The sequence below is a fragment of the Acanthochromis polyacanthus genome, chromosome 3, assembly GCF_021347895.1.
Source record: "Acanthochromis polyacanthus isolate Apoly-LR-REF ecotype Palm Island chromosome 3, KAUST_Apoly_ChrSc, whole genome shotgun sequence".
In the NCBI taxonomy this organism is placed as follows: Eukaryota; Metazoa; Chordata; class Actinopteri; family Pomacentridae; genus Acanthochromis; species Acanthochromis polyacanthus.
This window is the reverse complement of record NC_067115.1, coordinates 5,093,120-5,116,011: the sequence shown is the minus strand read 5'-3', so window position 1 is coordinate 5,116,011 and position 22,892 is coordinate 5,093,120. Positions and strand designations below refer to the sequence as shown.

The 22,892-nt window shown below is 40.4% G+C and overlaps 3 protein-coding genes across 4 annotated transcripts in view; all 3 read right to left on the bottom strand.

Moving 5' to 3' along the window:
- LOC110966377 (cell adhesion molecule 1-like) overlaps positions 1-10,480 on the bottom strand; it is a 29,301-nt gene extending 18,821 nt beyond the window's left edge. The window contains exons 1-3 of one of the 2 annotated variants that reach the window (XM_051945844.1): positions 8,521-10,459; positions 7,512-7,778; positions 7,056-7,382 (exon numbers count right to left, since the gene is read on the bottom strand). In XM_051945844.1, the coding sequence (XP_051801804.1) occupies positions 7,056-7,382; positions 7,512-7,778; positions 8,521-8,593 (667 nt within the window). In that variant the 5' untranslated portion in view covers positions 8,594-10,459. Of the gene's footprint in view, positions 1-7,055; positions 7,383-7,511; positions 7,779-8,520 lie in introns of both variants that reach the window. The other variant, XM_051945843.1, reaches the window with a different exon arrangement.
- On the bottom strand, positions 1,242-5,005 carry LOC127533248 (uncharacterized). Its single transcript, XM_051945845.1, has 3 exons — positions 3,832-5,005; positions 3,065-3,334; positions 1,242-2,078 (listed from the first exon to the last, which is right to left on the bottom strand). Exons 1-3 carry the CDS (start codon positions 3,902-3,904, stop codon positions 1,657-1,659), a joined length of 765 nt encoding a protein of 254 aa, XP_051801805.1. The 5' UTR covers positions 3,905-5,005; the 3' UTR covers positions 1,242-1,656.
- Positions 10,481-11,706: 1,226 nt separating the features above from the next.
- The window catches only part of LOC110966376 (general transcription factor 3C polypeptide 1), a 28,267-nt gene continuing 17,081 nt past the window's right edge, over positions 11,707-22,892 (bottom strand). Inside the window, 16 exon segments of the mRNA XM_022215711.2 lie at positions 11,707-12,165; positions 12,958-13,144; positions 13,256-13,794; positions 15,690-15,979; positions 16,068-16,172; positions 16,618-16,757; positions 17,146-17,796; positions 18,751-18,923; positions 19,870-19,963; positions 20,054-20,113; positions 20,196-20,308; positions 20,394-20,478; positions 20,931-20,958; positions 20,961-21,072; positions 21,983-22,125; positions 22,214-22,322. Of these exon segments, the coding sequence (XP_022071403.2) occupies positions 11,953-12,165; positions 12,958-13,144; positions 13,256-13,794; positions 15,690-15,979; positions 16,068-16,172; positions 16,618-16,757; positions 17,146-17,796; positions 18,751-18,923; positions 19,870-19,963; positions 20,054-20,113; positions 20,196-20,308; positions 20,394-20,478; positions 20,931-20,958; positions 20,961-21,072; positions 21,983-22,125; positions 22,214-22,322 (3,042 nt within the window). The 3' untranslated portion in view covers positions 11,707-11,952.

Below are 22,892 nucleotides of genomic sequence, written 5' to 3'. Positions count from 1 at the left end.
TAGTGGAATACTCTAGGAATGTGGATCCTTTGTGTGCATCAGTAGCGATGCTCAAACTTTCAGATCCTAAGATTGAAGAACTATTAGTCATACTTACCCTGTCTCTTCTTTTCTTTCTCACTTCAGAGAATATCCCAAACTGCTTTCATGTCTTCATCCTCAGTGTTTTAGTCTGTTTATTCTGGCCTCCTCCCACTCCAGCTTGAAGCCTGTAACATACTCTTTAAGTAGAAATTAACAATATAAACCCTCCAGTTCCCTCAGAGAAGTGCGTAGGATTAGATGCTCTCTGAGTGTTTGCAGTCGTAGCTCCAGCCATAGACATACACAGAGGGATCACAGAGGACACTGTACTCCACAGATCTAATAGCAGATGTAGATGGTGTAACATCCTGTAGTGGTAAAACATCTGTTTTATGTTCTGGAATATAAGCTTTGCAACTCGTCTGGCTGAAGGAAGTGATTTGTGTCTTTTTGAAATATTAAAGCAGGAAGACAATGTCACATGTAATTATACGGCACTCTAAAAAGCCTTCCATGGAGAGTTGAGGTGGACACGGAGGATGATACGAGGATGTTGTGATCAGATGTGTGTAGTAGAATGCGTACATAGTGCATTTATACTCTAGTGGTTGGATTTGCCAAACCACATCAGCCCTGACTAAGTTACTTTGCATAACCTTTCAGTTCCGCAAAGTCAAACACACATACTTGAATGTGGATAAGCTAAGATTTCCTAGATGGCGCCCTGAAAAGTGTCTACTCTGGTCGCAGAAAACATGCATGATCAAAGGCCAAGCAAGACTTGACACAGCCACAAATGTGATATCTTGAAGTCATGTAGATTCAGCATAGTTATTATGAGGAAAAAATGGTTTGGACAATCAGAATCAGAGCACTTAAAAGAAATACTCCACTGATTGTACTCATCACAGCGTGTGTATAAATATTGAGGAGTTACTGCTGATTATATGACAAAACAGATCTAAAATGCTCCTGGACCCATGTTAGGTTGACTAATATCACGTCTTCATGTGAATTTGGTAAAGAAAAGAATCCGTTACCTGGAGCTCTGTGATCAGCCGCTGTTAGGGATCTATTTAGGTTTAAGAAAGAAAACAGTGGATGAAGTTCAGAGCTAAATGTTAGCAGTGTTCATATATAATGATGAGATCAAAAAAATGTAGGACTGAGGATGTGGAGATCAGGAGGAAGAAGCAGCAGAATGAAAGAGTCAGAGCAAACTGAAAGTAGAATCCTTTATTATTTAAATGAGCACAATGTGAAGTGATTTGCAGCTGATCTGCTGCTCAGACCTTCATCATCTTTTCAGTAAGAGGATACAGACTCAAAGAATTGTCTCAGATTTCTCTGATTGTGTTCTTGAATAAAGAAGGTAGATTTAATTGAGGAAGTAAAGACTGAAGTAAACCATATTTTAAAATACATGCATTAACATAATGTAAGATTTCATGAACAGCTGGAAAACACAGTTCACTTTGCAGATTAAAACGTAGCCCTGTAGAGGCTGAATATCAGCGGTAGACTGTGAAAAATATCCATTTTTGTTTATTTAACTGCTTTTTATTGATCCTGATAGGAGCTACATGCATTAAGGATATGAGTGAGTATTTATTGTGTTAACTAAACTGCCTCCTAATTACACCAGAAATGAAGAAAACCAAGACAAAAAATCAAAAATGTGAAGCTTTGAATCACTGTGCCGCTAGAAACCATCATGTATTCTCTCTCCATGCGTTTTCCCGACCTGGCCACTGGGGGGTGCTGTGGTCCTCCAGGTCCCAGGTCCAGTTTGGCTTCACACCAGTACAGGTGTGAGTCGTCCTCTGCGCTGGAGTTAGTTTTCAGAGTGAGGCTCACAGTCACTGGAGTCTTGCTGGTTCTGTCGGAGCGGAGCTGACCCAGAACTGTCTGTTCTCTGTAGAAGGTCACAACGAGGTTTTCAACAGGAGCCACATCATAGACGATACAAAGTAGAGAGTACTGCCTGCCCTCAGAGTCCGACCCATAGCCTTTCTCCTCGTATATCTGGTACATCGTCACATGTTGTGGAGGACCTGTGGAGACAAGCAGGGACAGATATAGGTGCACATATAGTAAGACAATGTAGGCAAAGATGATGGTTTCTTCTTTTGTTGTTGTTTTGTTTTTCTTCTTGTTTTTATTGTGTGTTTACATTTTCTGCCATTTTACAGTGTTTGACGGTCCCATATTATGCCCCCCCCCCCCTTTTTTTTTGCAAATTAATTAAATCCCACAGTGTGTCTTTCTGCAGCCAACATAAGCAAGATCAGGCCTTTCTATTAATACACATAATGTTCTGACAGGAACTAAACATAATAAGACAAGATGATAAGCACTGATTAAATTATTATTTCCATAATTTTAAGAAAACTATCACAATGCACAGTGATGTAGCCTGTATAACACCAATATTACATATGAGTGATTTTTTTTAAAGAAAAACTGACACTGATTGTCCCCACAGCAGTCAAGCACTGGTTTCTTCTAAGATACAGCAACACGATTATGGTTTCATCCACTATTTTTTTTTCCGGAGGGCCGTGCAAGGTTGCCAGTTTTTTTCTTAAGACACACTGCTGTTCAAAGGTTTGGGGTCACTTAGTGATGTCCTTATTTTTTGAATAAAATCAGTTATTTTCAATGAAGATAACATGAAGTTAATTAGAAATACAGTCTAGTCTAATAGAATATCTCCATAGAGGTACAGAGGAACATTTCCAGCAACCATCACTCCTGTGTTCTAATGCTACATTGTGTTAGCTAATGGTGTTGAAAGGCTCATTGATGGTTAGAAAACCCTTGTGCAGGTATGTTAGCACATGAATAAAAGTGTGAGTTTTCATGGAAAACGTGTAATTACCTGAGTGACCCCAAACTTTTGAATGGCAGTGTATATCAGTACGTCGTGAGCATGTTTAATATATATATTGTAGGGATGTGTCTCCCCTAAAATACATTATAATTACAGCCCTGGCCAAAACTATCAGAGTATTTGTAATTCAGAAACAAGGTCACTTACTGTATACGGTTACAGGCAGGTGGTTACAGCACGTGTTGCCATCGTCTTTAATGTAGTAGCACATGGCTGATGGATTCCATGCAGTCATACTGTCAACCTTCCACAATATAATGTTTCCATCTTTTCTCGGTTTTCCAATAGACACGTTCAAGTTAGTCTGGTCACTCTGGCAATCGCTCCGACATGCAGTGCACCTGGCAGAGGCTTGGTCACCGTACTTCACTACCAGTCTGGATGGGCTGAATACAGGTTTATCTGCACAGTCTTCATCTGCAAGACAAATAGTAAAAAGACAGCGTGGTGCAAAGCAGTGAGAATGACTCTGGGTATTTATTATTCAAGTTATCCTGTCCTTTTCTACAGCCTGATATTCGACTGTGGGGATTTTTCTAAGTGCTGACTTGCAGAAGTATTCAATTGCCTAAATAAAAATAGAAAAAATAGAAAAATATCCATCTCCAGGAGAAGGAAAATGGGAACTTTTGATTACGGTGGACCTCATTATAACCCTTTAATACACCGTCAGGTAGTTTTATCCGCTGCATTTTTTATATTTTATAAATTTATCATGTCTCAGTTAAAGATTATAATGTTAATGAACATGTCAGCTGTACACACGTCTTGAATAATTCACTGCACAAATAAAGGTATAGAGATGAAAAGCACAGAATGTATCTATACGTTCGACAACAAAAACATTTTTAATAGGCTTCTACAAATACAGCAAAAATTAAAAAGAAATGTTTGTAATGTTAAAAATGACTCACCACAGCTGGACCCGTCCGAGCCGTGCATGAATGCCATCAAAGACAGAATGAGGAGTACTGAACGGCAGAGCATCGTGTTGAGCTGGTCGTGTGAAGCAGATGAAACCGTCTTGCATTACAAATGTTGAGGATAAAATGATCAGAAAATGGGTGTGCGCCTCACTTTGTTTTTACTGGAGCACTTGTGCAATTCAGGATGAATGAAGTCTCCTTGAATAGCACACACCCAGTCTCAACAGAGAACACATCATCAGATGCAGAAGCCATGTCCAGAGTCTGAACAGCTGCAGTTTACTGGGTGGAGTAAAATGAGTGTCCAGCTGGAGAACATACAGCTGTACAGAACTGACATTTTTTTCAGTTCTATATGTACCCCCCAAAATTTCACAACTTTTAGCATTTCATTCCTCTTAACTCTTCAAACTTCTTTTCCGTACATCAACAACGACGCATTTGTGGTACAATGGTATTGTACAGTTCACATCTGATGTTTTATCCTCTTGCCTCATTGAACAAGGTCATGGCTGCTTTGTTTTCCAGGTTCTCCAACATTCTCCCTTCAGGACAAGCAGATGTCATGAACCAGAAACTCCAAACTGTCTGCAAATGTTCTTTATTCACCATCCTCAGAAGATAAACTGTACAACTGGGAAACTTGACTTGTCCTCCAGGGCCCCAGTAAGGTTCACATTTGGGGTTTAATGTGAAATATTTCAACATTTACTAGATATCTTGGCACAAAGCTTGGTCACAGACATCAATGATTCTTGCAGAACTACATGTAATGACTGCGGGGATTCTCCGGCTTCATTCAAAACATCATATCTGCATGATGACGTTGTCTCTTGCATTCCTGTAGATTCCTGCATTTCAACCGTCCAGAGGATGAAGCCACTCTAACTTAATTATTACAGTATGCTCTGTGTAAGTTTACAAAAATAAAATCTTATTTAAACTGCACTCACTTACAAGCTAATGTCCTCTAAAGGTTAAACTTTTTCTTTTTAAAGAAAGAAAGTGGTTTTCACAGCAAGCTGGCTTTAAATGTGTTGAAGTTGTACTGACATCAGATGGGAGCTCGATAGAAAATGGTGAAGAAATCTGTTCTCTGTCCAAATGTATGCTTTCATTACATGTTGTAGTTCTGAAAACTAACAGCCTCCTACACATTCTGGGTACAAACTTAAACCAAAATAGAGAACAGAAGCATTAAACACATTATGAACTTGTGACATGATATGATGGTGGCACTGCCTGGCTTGGGGGTCGTTGTGGTTGCTGGCTGCACTGTGGTTGGGGTTAAATCAGACCCTGTGAACACAGACAGTTGATGTGTGTTAATTGTTGCAGCAAAATTTCCTCTGTGCTTAGATGAATTGTATTTATAATGCAATGACCACAAACAACTCTGGGTATGACTGCTAAGCAGAGCACAGTGAAGTGTGACTATTCCTTTGATAGCGATATACACACGTGGACAAAATTGTTGGTACCCCTCCGTTAAAGAAGGAAAAACCCACAATTCTCACTGAAATCACTTGAAACTCACAAAAGTAACAATAAATAAAAATTTATTGAAAATTAAATAATCAAAAACAGCCATTACTTTTGAATTGTTGATTAACATAATTATTTAAAAAAACAAACTAATGAAACAGGCCTGGACAAAAATGATGGTACCTCTATAAAAGATTGAAAACTACTTGACCAGAGTGACATGATTAACTCAGGTGTGTCATTTAATTGACATCACAGGTGTTTCCAAACTCATAATCAGTCAGTCTTCCTATTTAAAGGGAGACAAGTAGTCACCCTGCTGTTTGGTGAAAAGGTGTGTACCACACTGAACATGGACAACAGAAAGCGAAGGAGAGAATTGTCCCAGGACATCCGAAAAAAAATTATAGACAAACATCTTAAAGGTAAAGGCTATAAGACCATCTCTAAACAGCTTGAAGTTCCTGTGACAACAGTGGCTCATATTATTCAGAAGTTCAAGACCCACGGGACAGTAGCCAACCTCCCTGGACGTGGCCGCAAGAGGAAAATTGATGACAAATTGAAGAGACGGATCGTTGGAATTGTATCCAAAGAGCCCAGAGCAACCTCCAAAGAAATTAAAGGTGAACTCCAAGGCCAAGGTACATCAGTGTCAGATCGCACCATTCATCGTTGTTTGAGCCAAAGTGGACTTCATGGGAGACAACCAAGGAGGACACCACTGCTGAAAAAAACTCATAAAAAAGCGAGACTGGAATTTGCAAAAATGCATGTTGACAAGCCACAAAGCTTCTGGGAGAATGTCCTTTGGACAGATGAGACCAAACTGGAGCTTTTTGGTAAGGCACATCAACTCTATGTTCATAGACTGAAAAACCAAGCATACGAAGAAAAGAACACTGTCCCTACGGTGAAACATGGAGGAGGCTCAGTAATGTTTTGGGGCTGCTTTGCTGCATCTGGCACAGGGTGTCTTGAAAGTGTGCAAGGTACGATGAAATCTGAAGACTATCAAGGCATTCTGGAGAGAAATGTGCTGCCTAGTGTCAGAAAGCTTGGTCTCAGTCGCAGGTCATGGGTCTTCCAACAGGACAACGATCCAAAACACACAGCCAAAAACACCCAAGAATGGCTGAGAGAAAAGCGTTGGACTATTCTAAAGTGGCCTTCTATGAGCCCAGATCTGAATCCCATTGAACACATGTGGAAGGAGCTGAAACATGCCATTTGGAGAAGACACCCATCAAACCTGAGACAACTGGAGCTGTTTGCTCATGAGGAGTGGGCCAAAATACCTGTTGACAGCTGCAGAACGCTCATTGACAAATACAGAAATCGTTTAATTGCAGTGATTGCCTCAAAAGGTTGTGCAACAAAATATTAAGTTATGGGTACCATCATTTTTGTCCAGCCCTATTTCATTAGTTTGTTTTTTTAAATAATTATGTTAATCAACAATTCAAAAGTAATGGCTGATTTTGATTATTTAATTTTCAATAAATTTTTATTTATTGTTACTTTTGTGAGTTTCAAGTGATTTCAGTGAGAATTGTGGGTTTTTCCTTCTTTAACTGAGGGGTACCAACAATTTTGTTCACGTGTGTATACTGTAAAAGAAAATAACTGGATGGTCAAAGCTTAACTTATGTGTTTGTCTGTTAAAAACATTTTCTTTGTTATAAAATTTTTAAATTAAAGTGTGTGGATTTTGTTGTCAGACTCACAGTGGACTGTGGCAGTGATTCTTTCTGACGTCACCACTGGAGGAGGCTGTGGTCCTTCAGGTCCCAGTTCCAGTTTGGCTTCACACCAGTACTGGGCTCCATCATCTTCTTTGCTGACGTTGACATTCAGAGGGAAGCTGACGTTCACTGGTTTGTCCTGTTTGCTGTTGGGCTTTAGGCGGCTCAGTTCTGTCCGTCCTCTGAAGAAGGTCACGGTGAGGTTCCCAGGAGCTACGTTCTCTACGGTACACTCCAGAGTGTACTGGTTGTGCTCAAACATCGGACCGGCGTGATTTACAAACCTGATGGACACATTTTCTGGAGGCTCTGGAGAGACCGGGAAAAAGAAAAAGATGTAAAGTGAGACACACAAAGCATCAAAGCGATCAAATTCTGCATACAAATGAAGAAACCATCTTTAGTAAGAATGTTTTGTTAAACAGCAGTTTTACTTACGGTAGACAGTTACAGGCAGGACGGTAAAGCACTGGTCACCAGACTCAGTATTATAAAAGCACATGGGAGACGCATTCCACTCTGTCAATCTGCCAACCGTCCATGACAGCGTAGTTCCGTTTACTGTGACGTCTCCCACTGGTTTCTCCAAACCAAAATGTTTGTTACATACACCCACACATGCAACGCATGTAGCAGAGGTCGGGTCACCGTACTTCACTACCAGTCTGGATGGAGTGAATACAGGCTTGTATGCACAGTTTGCATCTGCAAGAAACACAGTAAATGTTGGATATAAAATTAGCAATCAGATGCACCATTAAAGCCTCTACAACTGTATATTCTCTGCATTTTATATACAGTATATTGTCTTCTCTTTAGATAATAGTCAAGCTCTCTGTAGGTGTTGAAATTGCATGTTTTCAAAGCATAATGGTGATAGAAGTAAAAGCAAAACCACTAACTGAAATGCGCTTTTGTCCTGTTTTAATGTATCATAAGAAGCCTAAATATTAGAGCTATGCAGGCGTGTTTAGTGCATGTTAATAAACACAATATTCAAACTACACAGCCTTCCTAGAGCATCCTAAATGTGCGCAATGTTTATTATTTCATCGATCTGAGACATTTTTTTTGTTTCTGATCAATGAATAAATTTGTCCCAATTCAGTAAACAAGGCCATCCCATCTCTGCTGATTTGAAGAATGGTTTTTAAGATGCAGAAAACTCATTTACTAATCCAGCAACAGTGAAAAAACAATGACAATAACCTGCTTTTTCTGTTAATTCACAAGAACAATGTTATAGACTACTTAAATTAATGACAAAGCAAGGAAATACAGAAAGAACAACAAATCTTGGTCTGGGCTTGTAAAAACGCTGCCTGACAGTAAAGGGAGATACTGATGTTTGGTGAAACAAACAGGAGGGTGTCATTGCAAATCAACATGGTGTTTATACAGCAAACAATCCTAAAGCTCGACTGTAGAATAAAAACTCTTCACTTACCACTGCCGGACACATGGTGGTTGTGCAGAAAAGTCATCAGGGAAACAACCATGAGAATAAAATGAAAAAGCATTCTTCCTTTCTAGCTGTTTTAATATAAATAAATATAAAAAACTGCTTGTAAACGAAAACTGCCAAACACGAAATCCAAAGCTGCTCAGAGAATGAAGGCTCATGTACGTTTCCTTTCTTGCTTTTCTGTTAAAAGAGAACAATGTTGGCAGGGCATCCTGTTTCTACACCACACATCCTCTCACTTTTTTTTTTTTAAACAGTCAGGTCATCAAAGGCCGTCAAAGTGAAAGTGTGGAATAGTACAGAATTTACTCGACCAGCCACTTTCACAGGGAGGAGAGCAGGTCAGTTTCCGGAGGACGTCCCAGTTCACACATCCTCTCCCCACACACTCTCAGTTCGTTTATAATAAATATTACATGATCGAAGTGAGTCTGCCCCATATATTAAAAAGTAAAAGTTCATTCCAAATACGCTGCTTATACCTAGCTTGATGTCTGCCACAGTGCACCAGGACAGATGAGAACTGTACTGTACTGTGTGTAAGAAACAACTAAGAGGCTAAAACAGGGGCTAAAACATGAAGCCACACCCGAGCGTTAAAAACTGAAGTTTCTCAGTTGGCGACCAGAGGCATTAAGATTGAGAGAATCCTCATAGAATCCCAGTGTCAAAATGTGAAACTTTACAGCAGAAATACATGTTCACAGACTGCTACACAAAACTGGTGTGGTCTCTGCAGCTAATTTCCCCGTTTATGACAACTGCACAAGGGGTAAATTTTAATATATCTCACCTGTTTAAATTGTTTGGAGGCCCAGAGTTATGCATAATTAGGGGCATGGCAGGTTTTTAAATGTATTTATTTAACCAGATAAAGACCCACTGAGATCGAGACCTCTTTCACAAGGGTGACCTGGCCAAGAGAGGCAGCAGCAGACGTCAAAGTAAACAAAAAACATATAGACAAAAATAAAAACAAAAATCTAATCACTCGGTCCTTGTGTCATTTTTTACCTTCCCTGAAAATTTAATCCAAATCCGCCAATTTGTTTTTGACTGATGCTGCTAACAGACAAACCAATGCTGACTGTCATTCAGCTCCACCTCCTTGGAAGAGTAAAAATATCGTTTCTAAATATTTGGAATTTGCATTTTCGCTTTTCCACTGTGATGGGGAGGTGACTCGTTGTCTGTAAGTACAGTTTCAAAGTGGGGGACTCACATGCTCTTAGATAAATATGCAGCTGGACTGGCTGTGAAAACACAGAACAAAGAAGCTTGGACTCTAACACAAACAGAGGAAGTTTGACTTCAGTCCATGTTTAACACAAGACCATTACTTCATTGTATCTTTTAATACCAGATAGTTATTTGCCTCTTTAGTAATGCTATACTAATGCTAACTTATTTAACTGTTACACTTGAAATGAACTTTAGCTCAAGTAGTGAGAGGAAACTAGAAAGCCGTTCTAAAATTAAAACTCCAGTTGTCGTCACTCGCTCTATCTGACCTCACATTCCTCTACTCCCTGATGACTTTTATCAGGATTTCCTGAGAGCCCTCCCATCCTTACACAGCCAACTACAACTGCCATGCTGCTTAATGAAGATGCATTTCCCAGTTTAAATGTCTCGTTGTTGTGATCTCTGTCAAACACTCATAATAAAATAACAATGCTCCTCATGTCTCTGAATTATTTTACCTGCTCTATGAACTGGGTTATAACCAATTCAGCTGTTTTTGTCAGTGGACATATCTTTAAAGGTCCAATTCAACTCATTAGGGTCCGAGCACCGTCGGTGCCGAAGGACCCTATTGAAACCCTAGGACAGGGGTGTCAAACTCAGTTCCTGGAGGGCCACTATCCTGCATGTTTTAGATGTTTCCCTCTTCCAACACATGTGATTCAAATGATCAGCTTATCATCAAGCTCAGCAGAAGCCTGATAACGAGCCTGATCATTTGAATCAGCTGTGTTGGAAGAGGGAAACATCTAAAACAGGGGTGTCAAGATCCGTTCCTGGAGGGCCACTATCCTGCATGTTTTAGATGTTTCCCTCTTCCAACACAGCTGATTCAAATGATCAGGCTCGTTATCAGGCTTCTGCTGAGCTTGATGATAAGCTGATCATTTGAATCAGGTGTGTTGGAAGAGGGAAACATCTAAAACATGCAGGATAGTGGCCCTCCAGGAACGGATCTTGACACCCCTGCCCTAGGATTTCCTTCTTCACTCTTTTCCCGTCTTTTCAAACTCCACTTTGGTGGAGCTTTGTATCATCAATCACAGAAACAGCAAGTCTTTTTCCTGAAAGGGCGGAAACAGCAGCAGTTGAGTTGCATTTAAAGCTACCAACTGTAGGAGCCAAACTGCAATTTGTGTCTATTTTCACACACTTTCTTTTTATTGGTATGTTTATGCGAATGGGAGAGAGTGTGTGAGCAGGTGTACCCTTGAGGACGCTGTAGGTGGAGCCTAAGGTGAAGGCTTCGAGACCAGCTGCCTCAGCATCTGGGTGTGGCTGAGGAAGGAAAAGTTTTTTGAACATGCGGCTGCAAGAAGGAACAAGGCCTTCTTAATAGACTCTTTAGTTTAAAGCTTTATCATTTTACTTTTCAACTTATCTGTACAGTCATTCAAGCAATAAATGGTCATTGGGAAGAACTGGATCCATTTCTACTCATCTTTATCTGAATGTGTCAAGACACAAATCCAACTCAGCCATCAGTAATAGTAAAGCAGCAAACTAAAGGGGTTGGCTGAAATTGCTATTACACCAACGCTGAAGCATCTGAGAGAACAGATAAAAGCAGGGGCTGCATGAATTTGCTGAATGAGAGAACAATATTGGACTTTTGACACATAAACGGGAGCCCAAGACACTTCAGTTTCTGAAGCCTGAATCACCCTTATCCTGAAAAAAGCAGCCCACTGTGTTTTTAGAACGGTCTTAGATTTTGAGGCAGTGAATCTGATGATCTCATATCATCAGAAATAGATTATCGGCAGAGACGCCGTACTTTTGGCAAGCACTTTATGTCCTCACAGTTCTGACATGACATCAGTCTCCTCGTCATATTGACATGTGCCACTGGTCGGACAAAGTCTGGAAGCCTTTCCATAAAATAAGCGGTTCGTCGCAAAATGTTTCCATAAAATTTGCTCATTTTCGTTTGGTCAAAAGTTGATTTTTATTTATAATTTTACAAGAAAAACAGAACACAGAAACTTTGCAGCTGAAACAGGAAAAGTCATAAAGATAAAGAACCCAACAACACATTTGTAAAATGATCGGATTTAATTATCGCAACAGTCTGATTGTTGCTACAACTTTTAAGTCAACTTCAGAAATGTTATATTATAGAACGTGACACCAGGTCGAGCGCAGGCTGTCTGAGGCTGATGGGTAACTTCATGGCACAGAGTGGTTCCAGTCTCGTTCATTTGGTAACACCTGACAGAGCCGCAGGCAGCAGCAGATGGTGGGCTCGTAATAGATGGTATCTGGCTCCTCAATCTTCATTTTTGTTTCACTTCTTGTCTGGTGTGCAGAGCGGGCAAACAGCGAGGGTTTAGGACTTTTAACCAGAGTTTTCTTTGTCACACAGCCCAAGTCTATAAGTGCCTGAAGAAGAGACAGAGAGGATGAAATATTAGAGAAAAATAAGTCACTTTTAAAAGCCTACTATGGTATATTCCAAAATATAATTATTTCAAAGGTAAATATGGACCATATAAACCATACGAACCATTACTGTGCATCAATTACGGTAAAATCTACTCTAAAAAATCCACTTCCATCTTCTCCTTTCTGACGTCGGCTGATTTTTCTGTCAAAGTTCAATCTTCTGGATAAAATGACCGTGTGGTTTGCGACAGGAGCCCACATGATTATCCCCCACTATAAATACACATGCTACATTTTACCAACTTTCAGCTCGTTGTTTTGGTTTTTCTGGGCCACATCTTCATTCTTCTGGTTCATTTTCACATCTTTCATAAAGCTGCTGTACACTACCCGTTCAGCAACAAATAACTCATGAATAAATAAGCAAATATGTGGAGAACACAAACATTTAGCCGCTCAAGAGCCACATATATGCACAGGAGTTGGTCAATGTCAAGAACAGAGAGAAGAGAAGCTGAATACTGGACTTCCATTTATCAAGTGATTAAAAAAAACACAAAAGACTTCATTGACTGCTCTGATTTGTCTCCTATATCTTTCTTGTCTGTGTTGCATGTTTTAACTGTCAAAGCACTTTATGAACACTGTTCTTAAGGGTGCTACAAAAATAAAGTTATTATTCTGCATAAGTAGTGTTGAAAATGTACGACAAAAGAACGGAAAAAACTACACATTTTCACAAGAAATGAGTTTATGAGCTGATCCTATGTCAAAGTAATTCCCGTTTACCTTCACAAGGTCCAGCACTGCCCTTGGCTGCAGCAAATCTTTGTAATGCTCCACCAGTGTCTGCTGCGTGAGTCCAGGTCGAGACATGATGTGGCAAAGAATGGCCTCCAGCATGCCCTTACACACCGGTCGGTTCAGCTTACCATCAACCATTCGCCACGGCCGGCCGATGAAACTCATGGTTGCACTGTGTGGATCAGAGGCAGGTCAGAGAAACAAGAAGAAGAGGTGAGACACAAGATAAAGGAGAAGTGTAATTAACTGTGGTAAGACTCAGTCCCTCACAGCTGATACTTACTCTTCATCAGGCGATCCTGGAGCTAGAGAGCATTCCTTGTCATCTTTTTCACCATCTACACTGTGCTCTCCGACCCTCGGATCTTCTGTGTCATCCTGTCTTTTCTCAGTTTCCACCTTCTCCTTCCTTTCATCCTCAGTCTGTGTCTGCCTTCTTCCCTCCTCTTCCAAGTGTGGCTGTTTGCCTCCACTTTCCTCATCCTCTGTCCCTTTCTGCTGTTCTTCCTCATTTATTTTCTCTTTTGTTGTGTTATTTGGTAACACATCTTCTTCCTCTACGTCAGAGCCTTTGTCTCTGTCCACAGAAAGTCTTTTTGCTGGTGGTTCCTCTGTATCCTGATGGATTTCTCGGCTGCATCTCTTGTGTGCAAACGACTGGTGGTATGGATTCTCCAGTGAGGGGAGTCCATCGGGCGTGACGTTTGACAGGGACCATTGCTTGCGGTTAACAGTCAGCAGCCATGGTTCAGCATGCTGCTTGAGCACCCAGCGGACACCCAGACTGCCAACTGCCACCGCCTGACCTTCTTCCTGGAGGTCCTGGAAAGAAAAAGGGAAAGGGTGGCATCTTTTTTAAAACTTTCTAAAACCATAAAGAGTGGTGAAGAAATGCAAATTAGCCCCCAACCTTTACTAGCAACTGAGTGCAGTGGTGGAAAAAGTTTTTGGACACCCTTAAAACTTCACACAGTCTCAAATATCATCATGAAATTTTTGTGGAAAAATCTTGTTTGCATTTCAAAAGGTGTGGCTGCATTAGACAGACACAAACAAATACAAATTAAATTATTTGTTTTCTTTATTGTGCACAAGAAAAACTAACAAAACTAAATTCCTGACGGTTTCAATCTGTCACTTCCCAACATTGTCGGTATCAAAGGCAACGAATAACAGAGAATGCTGTTGGTTCGTCTGTATTTCTGCAGAATGAATCCAACTTCTGGAGAACTGCATCTTCACTTTGTGGCTATCTGGCGGAAGCTGATAACTATCAGAATCTGTCATCTCTCTTCAGGTCTGCTTCCTGTGTTAGGTTCCTTTTACCCTTTTTTGTCTCTGAAAAACTTTCAAATGTGCTGGTGTATTTTACTAAAAAGCACAACCTTCATTAGTGATCACTGGTATTAAAAAGACCCAATACTCAACATTTCTTGTGTATTTCTATGGAGCCAAACAAGCTGTTAATGGCTTTTTTAGGATTTTAGCTGCCACTGTATTAAAAGAAATTGCACTTGAAGAACTAAGAGTGATTCTTAATGCAATATTTAACACATGCGTGAAGTGTCCAAAAACCTTTTTCCACCAGTGCAGTGCTGAAGAAGCTCTAGTAGTTGAAATTACATCTTCATTCATAGCACTTCACTATAACACTGCTGGCTTTTAGAGTAACCTTTTCAGTTAGTACTTGTCTTGCAGTCTTTTCCGTATGTTGTTGAGTACATGCTTAGGACCCTTTACCAGGGTTATCATTTTGAAATGAGTCAGATGAAGCCAGCTGGAGATCTTTTAGTCAGTTGAAGCAGTTACCAGTCATCAGCTAACCATAGCTGCTGAAACCTCTTATCTGCTGGTGCTGCTAGCGTCATCAGCCAAAAATGAGAAGCTGCTCTTGTATCCGTCTTTATAAATCAAATACCTTTAGTTTTGAATATTAAAATAAAAATTATATTGCACATCTTTCTGTCGTTGTCATGATTAGAAATGCTGTAAGGAGCCTGCAGGCAGAATGTGATGTTTGCACCACTGCGCTGTGAAACCTGCCGTTTCCAATCGAGCAAAGTTCTTGTGCAGCGTAACACATTGGTCAGCAAACTAGCACACGGATGCCAGAAAGCTGTGAAAAACACCCATACAATAAACAAAGCAGGATGCAGATATCACATTTATGTCCGTTTTGTGCATTCATCTGAGGGAGTCTGATCGTTCCACACCGATGGTTTCAGTTACGTTCTTCATGCAGATCAAGATTTTCTAATTTATTCAATAAGATTGTTTCCTTTGCAATTTCAAACAGTTTCAATATTTTCTTCTGAAATGTTTTTTTGCAGATGATTATTTTACATATGAAGAGTTCATTTGCAAAAACAGGTAACTCCGTTTTATAAATTTTCAGAAAACTCATTTATTGTTGACTTGAGATAATAATATTAATAACACTAATAATTCATTTTTCCTCTATTTTGTCACGTATTTTTCTACTGAGTCAAATCCACTCAACTTCAGTTTGATTGATATTATCTCAAGTAAACAATAATAAAAAAAAAAAGTTTTCTGAAAATGTATCAAAACAGAGTTATCTGTTTTTGCAAATGAACTCTTCATATTCTTATTATGCACATTCTGCTGGACTGATGTAGCAACAGTAAGAAGAGGAGCAGTAGAGAAAACACACAAACATTAATGCAGTCCTCTTCACTGGCTGTGCATGTGTTTACCTGCATATACTGCTGCAGGCTCCTGGTGCGCCCACACTGTGGCTCCTGCAGGTCCACATGAGCCTTGTGAAGGTCATGCACATCCAGACCATTCTCGCGAGCTTCATGCAAGCTTCTCCTGAGCTGATCGCACGCCTCAATGTCCTGAGGCGTGTATCCTCTTTGCTGAATAAAGCAGCTGTTACACTCCTCTACAGTGAGTGGAGAGGAGGAAGGTGAATGGACAAAGTAGGTGAGGATGGAGGGCAGCAGGGATGGACCGCATTTAGTCAAGTCCAACGGTGGAGAGTCTGAAAATGAGGGAAAAAATTGAATAAAGAATTGCACTTCGGCAGAGCAAATTGTGTTTGTTGAAGTCCAGAATTCATTCACACTCACCCTGTGTACTGAACACGTGGTGTGCAGGTGTGTTACGCAGCAGCAACCTCATGATACACGACTCCACCACGATGTTGTCGCTGGTGTTCAGGTTACGTATTTTCACTGAAAACGAAAAGCAAAGACGCTGAATAAAACAGTTTAATAATCTCACAAGGCTAGCAATTATTTCATTACAGATTAATCAATCTTTGAACTTTCTTAAATAATAAATTAGAGCTGTAGCCTCCAGGTTGATTAACTGATTAACAGGTCGACATGCTCTAATCTGATTAAATTCTTAAGGGCGGACAATTGGGTGATTGAAGAACAACAGCCTTCTAATAATAATCCATGGCTTTGAGCAGCAGTGAATTTGGACTCAAGAGTCAGCTCCATCATGACACCAAAGAAGTTGTCAGTGTCGATGCATTTAGTAAAACTGACGCCCAAAAAGTTGAGGGCAAAATCTGCCGATAACAGTTTGCATATCGCAGGTCAACAGCCAACAGGACAGATTCCACACAGAGAAAACACTAGTCTGTCAAAGGAAAGAGAAGTGAAGCTTCACCTATGCCAGGGGAGCAGTATCCTCGCATTATCAAGTAGTTCGTGTGTGATGCCTGGTGTGCCGTCACTTGCAGCTTTTTTCTCCCCTCACAGTCCTCACCGTCGTCGTCATCGTCATCTTCGTCTTCGAGTGTTGCCATACTGGAAAGAAAACATTCTGACATTATTCCTCATTGTATCAGAACAGGGCCGTAGTTTCAGGCGTTGGTGTTTTGCTTTTAATTAGCTTCTTTCATATTAGCTAATAAGGCCTCTGAATTTAAGGGCAACAATAACTGAAGTTTTTAAGTGCCTGTTAAAAACTTTTTTTTTTTAAATTTTGCTTTGACCTTAAATCTGCGGTGTTCATGTGCGGAGTGTGATGCATTTAGTGACTACTACACAGAGCCTGGGACTGACTCTAAAGGTTTCATCTTGCTGAAACTGCCACAATATAAAAGTTATTGTGCTGTCAGGTTGTTGAACGGCAATCCTTTCACTACAGAACACACGGCAGAGTCGGGTCCACAACACACAAACAACAGCTCACCTCTTCACCACGTCGTTGTCCACCAGGCTGCTGTCCACCACCACCATCTGCTTCGGGATGGACAGGTGCACACTCAGCAGGCCCAGACACATCAGGCTGAGAGAGACCACGCAGGCGCCACCTGGAGAGAACAGAGAGAACTGCAACATGTCCGACACGTCTGGAGGATCCTCTGAAGCTCGAGCCGCTGCTGCGCCGGACGTGGCTGGGGTTTCCGGTGGCGCCTCCACGGGCAGATGGTCGTCTGTCTGCTCTTTGCCCGATGCTGCTTCACCAGAGCCAGACGTGAGGCAGTCATCCGGGTTTGTCTGTTCATCCGATTTGTTCATCGCCTCAGTTTCCTCATCTTTTTTGTCTGCTTCCAATGTCCCTTCACCTTCCACTGTATCTTGGTTGCTGTCTGCCTCTTTTGTAGAATCACCTGTTGTCTTCTCTGATTGCATTTCTGCTTCGCTCGCTGATCTGTCACCCTCTTTTCTTTTCGGTCCAGCTGTGCTCTCCAGCATTTCATCCTCCGTCTGTGACCTGTTTTCAGTTTCGTGGTAGAATTCTATGAAAGGCCTGCCATCTCCTGTCCCGTTGTTAATTAGACTCCTTAAGTAGCAGAAGGAATCGGTGCACAGCGACTGAGGAAAACGCCATGAAAAACACCTGCCAGGAAGCAGCGGGACACACTGACGTTAGACAGCTAACACTGCGAACAACTCCTATCGGTGCTTTAATATGTCATTTTTAAATGCAACAAAAAAATCATTGTGGTTTAGCTGTGACATTTAAAAAGGTGAAGAGATTAAATGTATAGAGGGGGCATGGGAAGAAAGGCACAGAGTCCATATAAAAACTAACAAAGATCTGCTCAAGGCTTTTTTGTCGGGATTATCTTAACCCTCATGTTGTGCTGTGGGTCAAACTGACCCGTTTTAAAGTTTGAAAATGTGGGAAAAAAATATATTTTCACAGTGAAACTTCTGATGTCCACATTTTCAACATTTTGGGGAAATTTTTGAATATTTTTTGCTGGAAAAAAGAAATGTTAAAAATGTTCCTTTAAGAACATTCACAAAAAAATCAGCCAAAATCCAGCGAAATTCGCTGGATTTTGGCTGATTTTTTGTGAATGTTCTTAAAGAAAATATAATAAGTTTTACTGAAATATATGGAATCACTGTAGACATTTTTAGGATTTCATTTTTTGAAAATATTTACAAGAATTTTCTTGCCAAATTTGGGGGATTTTTTTTTTTTAAATAAAACTTTTAAGGAATTATTGGAATTTTCTTCCTGAAGGTTTTTGCAAATTTTCAGAAATTTGGGGAATTTTTTGGCTGAATGTTTGGATTTTTTTCAGGCAAGGAAACAATATTTTGTGGTGCTCAAACTTATGCAGCACTGTTTAAGATGGTGAAATCAAAATAAAATACAATTTTCTTCTCTACAAACAGTACTTATTAGTAACTGACTGCAGAATGCATAATCAGTTATGAAAAGCTTTAGGAACTCTGGTACAACATATCAAAAGTAAACGCACGCAGTGGAAATGGTCTCTTACAATAAAATCAAATAAATAATAACTATTTAAGTGTGTTTCCTCAGGTGGTTGTTTACCTGTAGTAGGACTGGGACAGCTGGTAGGACATGGGAAGGATGGGCAACGCTCGGTTCTTTTTTGGTCCAAACGGCTGATTGACACGACGGCGGTTGACCAGACCCCTCTTCCTGCACTCAACGAACACTCTGCACAGCAGCTCCTGGTGGTACTTACTGTACATGTGAAAGGCCTGAGAGAGAAGACCGACAAAGAATCAGACGTTTTGTGTGTTTTTCTCTGCAAGTGTCAATTTGAGCTAGGAGGATATGAAGTAAGTAACGTGGACACCTTTAAAAATAAAAAAACAGATCAAGACCTACCTGTTACAGTTCACATAAAGGAAAGATTTGCTTAGAAACACATCATACATGCCCGAAAATAATTACTGAAAGTGTGTTAAAAGACTCTCTTTCATCATTTTTATGGTCAGGATTTTGTGGCTTGATGATTGGAGCCACACCTAGCAGGAGTATCTGAGAGTAGCATTTGTGGTTCTCTTCAATCACGAGTTATTAAACCTACCGTCCACAGTTTGCTAGCTGGCCATACGTTCATCCCACAAACTCACTCATTTCTGTGTAGAACAGCTGCGGGTCCTGATTTGAATTTCAATTTTTGATGAGATGAAGAGGATACAGATGTATATTGTGAAGAGTCACACTGATGAAGAGCTGAGGACCACCATCAACACCTGCCTCTTCAGTGACCATTTTACATTGAGTAGTCTTACAAACAATAATCAGAGATAAACTGGCATTAACAGATAATTTTCTACTGGTGAACCAAATATCTCCTTCCCCTTTCCTACAGACATCACCAGCAGCGAGTGGAAGTCACCCTGTATGCTTCATTTATTACAGAACTTATTTCACAGCAGCAAAGTGATATTATATTTCACATCTACAGTATGAATTTTGATTGTTGTTGTTTGACATGTCTCCAGTGTTTCAGAGTCTAGAACTGCTTATTATTTTATGACTTCAAAAACTAATTTTATATAGTCTCTTCTGAAGGCTAGATTTTCACATTTTTTTCCACTGTGAAGCACTTGGGGATATTTTGCTCTTGAAAGATTCCATATAAAAAAATGTAAAGTGAGATTTTGTGAAGAGGAATGAAACTAAAGACGGCTGTACCTGAAATGATCTGGAGGATTTCATCTGGCTGTTGGTCATGGCCAGAGTGCTCTGGATCAGGTTATGCAACACGATGGCATGAATGTCTTTTCTGCTGCAGTGAAATGAAAAAAACAAATTGTTAAAAAACAACAAAAAAGCATATTCAGTGAAGAAAAATCTAATAGTCTAACTTAATCCTTACCAACTGATGGTGTCTCTAGGGGACACCTTTCTTCGATCATCTATTGCAGAAACCTTAAACCTATAAAAACACTTAAAAACATTACTTTACACTCTTTACACTCTGTTCTAAGTCAGCATATCAAAACTTGTCTTCTTCTTACCGTGAAAAGAGCTGCTGTTTCGTGTCAGGCATGATCAGATCACCAGCGCTCAGGACACAGCTGAACTTCTGTCTGAGCAGCCTGATGTACTCTGAGTACGCTTTGGTACAGTCCTACAACACCACGGACAAACATAATAAGCCCTCAAGACAACTTAAAAGTTGAACAAGGAAGAAAAGGACAACAACTACAACACACCTCTGGACTTTCAGGATCAGTCGGCTTGTTCTCCTCCAACAGTCTCATCAGAGTTTTGTCCTGGAACACCTCAGCCAGACAGATCCTGCAACAAATATTTAATTAGTGGAACTGCGTGACCCGGGTTGCACAGTGGAGTACTGGTTAGCACTTCGTCTTGCAGCAAGAAGATCCCTGGTGTAAATCCCGGCCTGGGCCTGGGATCTTTCTGCATGGAGTTTGCATGTTCTCCCTGTGCATGCGTGGGTTTTCTCCGGGCACTCCGGCTTCCTCCCACAGTCCAAAAATATGCTGAGGTTAATTGGATACTCTAAATTGCCTGTAGGTGTGAATGTGAGTGTGATTGTTTGTCTGTATATGCAGCCCTGTGACAGACTGGTGACCTGTCCAGGGTGTCCCCTGCCTTCGCCCGAGTCAGCTGGGATAGACTCCAGCACCCCCCGCGACCCGAGTGAGGATAAAGCGGTGTATAGAGGATGGATGGATGAACTGCGTGACCCTCTGTGTTTGAAAACATCTGCTATTACCTGTACCTACCTGTAGTTCAGAAGTGTCTGAGGATTTTGAGGATGTATCTTGAGCGACGTCCAACAGCAAGCGATGTTTTATCCATTGATATCTCAAACTCTGCGTGGAGCATGTCTCTCACCACACAGTGAGCGACGAACGGCCTTTTTAACTGCAACACATCGAACACTGGATTTTATGTTTCGATCTAAACAAGCATGAAAAAGTGTGAATGAAAAGAAAGAGGCAAAAGGCTGAAGTGTTCAAAAATGTGTAATAATGGAACTATACCCGTCACCATTTTTAGGTTGTTTGTTTTTTTGTTTTTTTTAACCATTATTACAGAGTAAAGAGCAGACAGTAACTGAGGTCCCTGTTTGGACTCAAACTGAGGACATTGTGGTTTTTTGGTCACCAGACTCCCTGATAATTTTCTCAGTAATTATGCAGACTCAGGTTAGATATGCACAGGCAGCCACCATCTATGTTACTTCTAGAAAAACTTTATTTACACATTATAAAGATTTTTTAGTTTGGACATTTTACATATTGTGCAACACTGATAAAAGATTAATTCTAAATATAACTGTGTTCTAACACTATATTCAAAACATTAATCAAAATGCAGCTGCCCCACAGATATTCACCCATGTCCTGCGAAAACCACATACACAGAAGTATTAATTTTTCAGTTATAGATTTAGAAAGTTTTCCTGCATCTTAAAGCTGCAGTGCCACCTGGCAGCAGCAGAATCAAGCTGTAAACACAACACTGACAAATTATCACACTTCAAGTTGATGTGCTGACATAGTAGAGAAGAGGTCCTTTAGCAACACCACCTGAATGCTGGATCGATGTTTCTTCATATATGTTTGAAATTTGCTGTTTTATTTATCACAGGGCTTGAGTCTGTGGCTGAAATGTGCTCGGGGTGAGGAAAAAGAATAGAGAGCAGTGGAAGACAGTGATTTCCAACCTTTTTGTCAGATATTTGGTGAGAGGTTTCAAAAAAAGCACTGCTTTGTATTGTGTCACTGGTGAAAACCGTTTTAGAAACACTTCTTGGTGTATTTGTGTGCACCTTGCTGTTGAACAAGTGTGAGGCCACACTGCAGAGCATCATCAGTGAGTCTTCCTGAATAGACCAGTAGACTCTCTGTTTGGTCATCCTTTTCAAAGCCTTGTGGTCCGCCTCGTCATGGGCACCACTGCGTTTCTTTGGCTCTGCAAGGCAAACAACAAACACACACAATATGTCAGCTTTCCATCAGATGCATACATTCTATTTTATGTTTACGAGCACTCGCTGTACCTTTCCTTTTCTTTCGTGGGGGCTTTGGGACATCCTTTTTGGATCTCTTTCTTTTCTGGCCCTTTCCTCCAACCACCTGTTGGTTTCTGGAAGAAGGTTCTATCACCACCTGGTTACAAAGACACAAGAAGAGGAAACATTTTATAGACAGTACGGTGTGTGTGTTTAGTTCTTCACTACTGCCACTGAGATGAAGAAACCAAGGAAATGTACTATGTTTAGAGCATGGAGCTTATTACGCTGATCAAAACAGATTAACATGAAACTGGACATAAACAAATGGAGACTTAAAATAAGGAGAGACTTGTGTCTGTTATTTAATTGTTATTGAAGCATTTCAAAACTCTGGAATAACAAGCAAAAATAATAATATCATTGGCATCTCTATGAGGTTAACATGATATTAGACCGACCAACAGAAAACATACTCGCTGGAGCCGACAGACCAAAAGTTAAGACAGTTTGTCGTTAGCAAAAATACATTTTTTAGGCAGGCATTGTGACGTATATTTTTCAGCAATAGTAAAACTGAGTCTATTGGTCAAACACAGGCTAACTAATGATATCTACCAAAGGTCCAATAGTCCAACAAAAGGTCTGTCTTTCATGAAGGCTACAGTTAGTTTTGTTGACACAGTTTAACAAGCATTGATCGAACAGTATAATCAAATTGGAGGAT

Bases quoted from the DNA above. Each gene is read 5' to 3' on its own strand.
- LOC127533248 (XM_051945845.1), bottom strand. From the start codon at position 3,904: ATGCTCTGCCGTTCAGTACTCCTCATTCTGTCTTTGATGGCATTCATG. The intron at 3,335-3,831 runs GTGAGTCATTTT...TTTGTCTTGCAG, and splicing joins CTCGGACGGGTCCAGCTGTG to ATGAAGACTGTGCAGATAAA. The intron at 2,079-3,064 runs GTAAGTGACCTT...TTGTCTCCACAG, and splicing joins CCTGCCTGTAACCGTATACA to GTCCTCCACAACATGTGACG.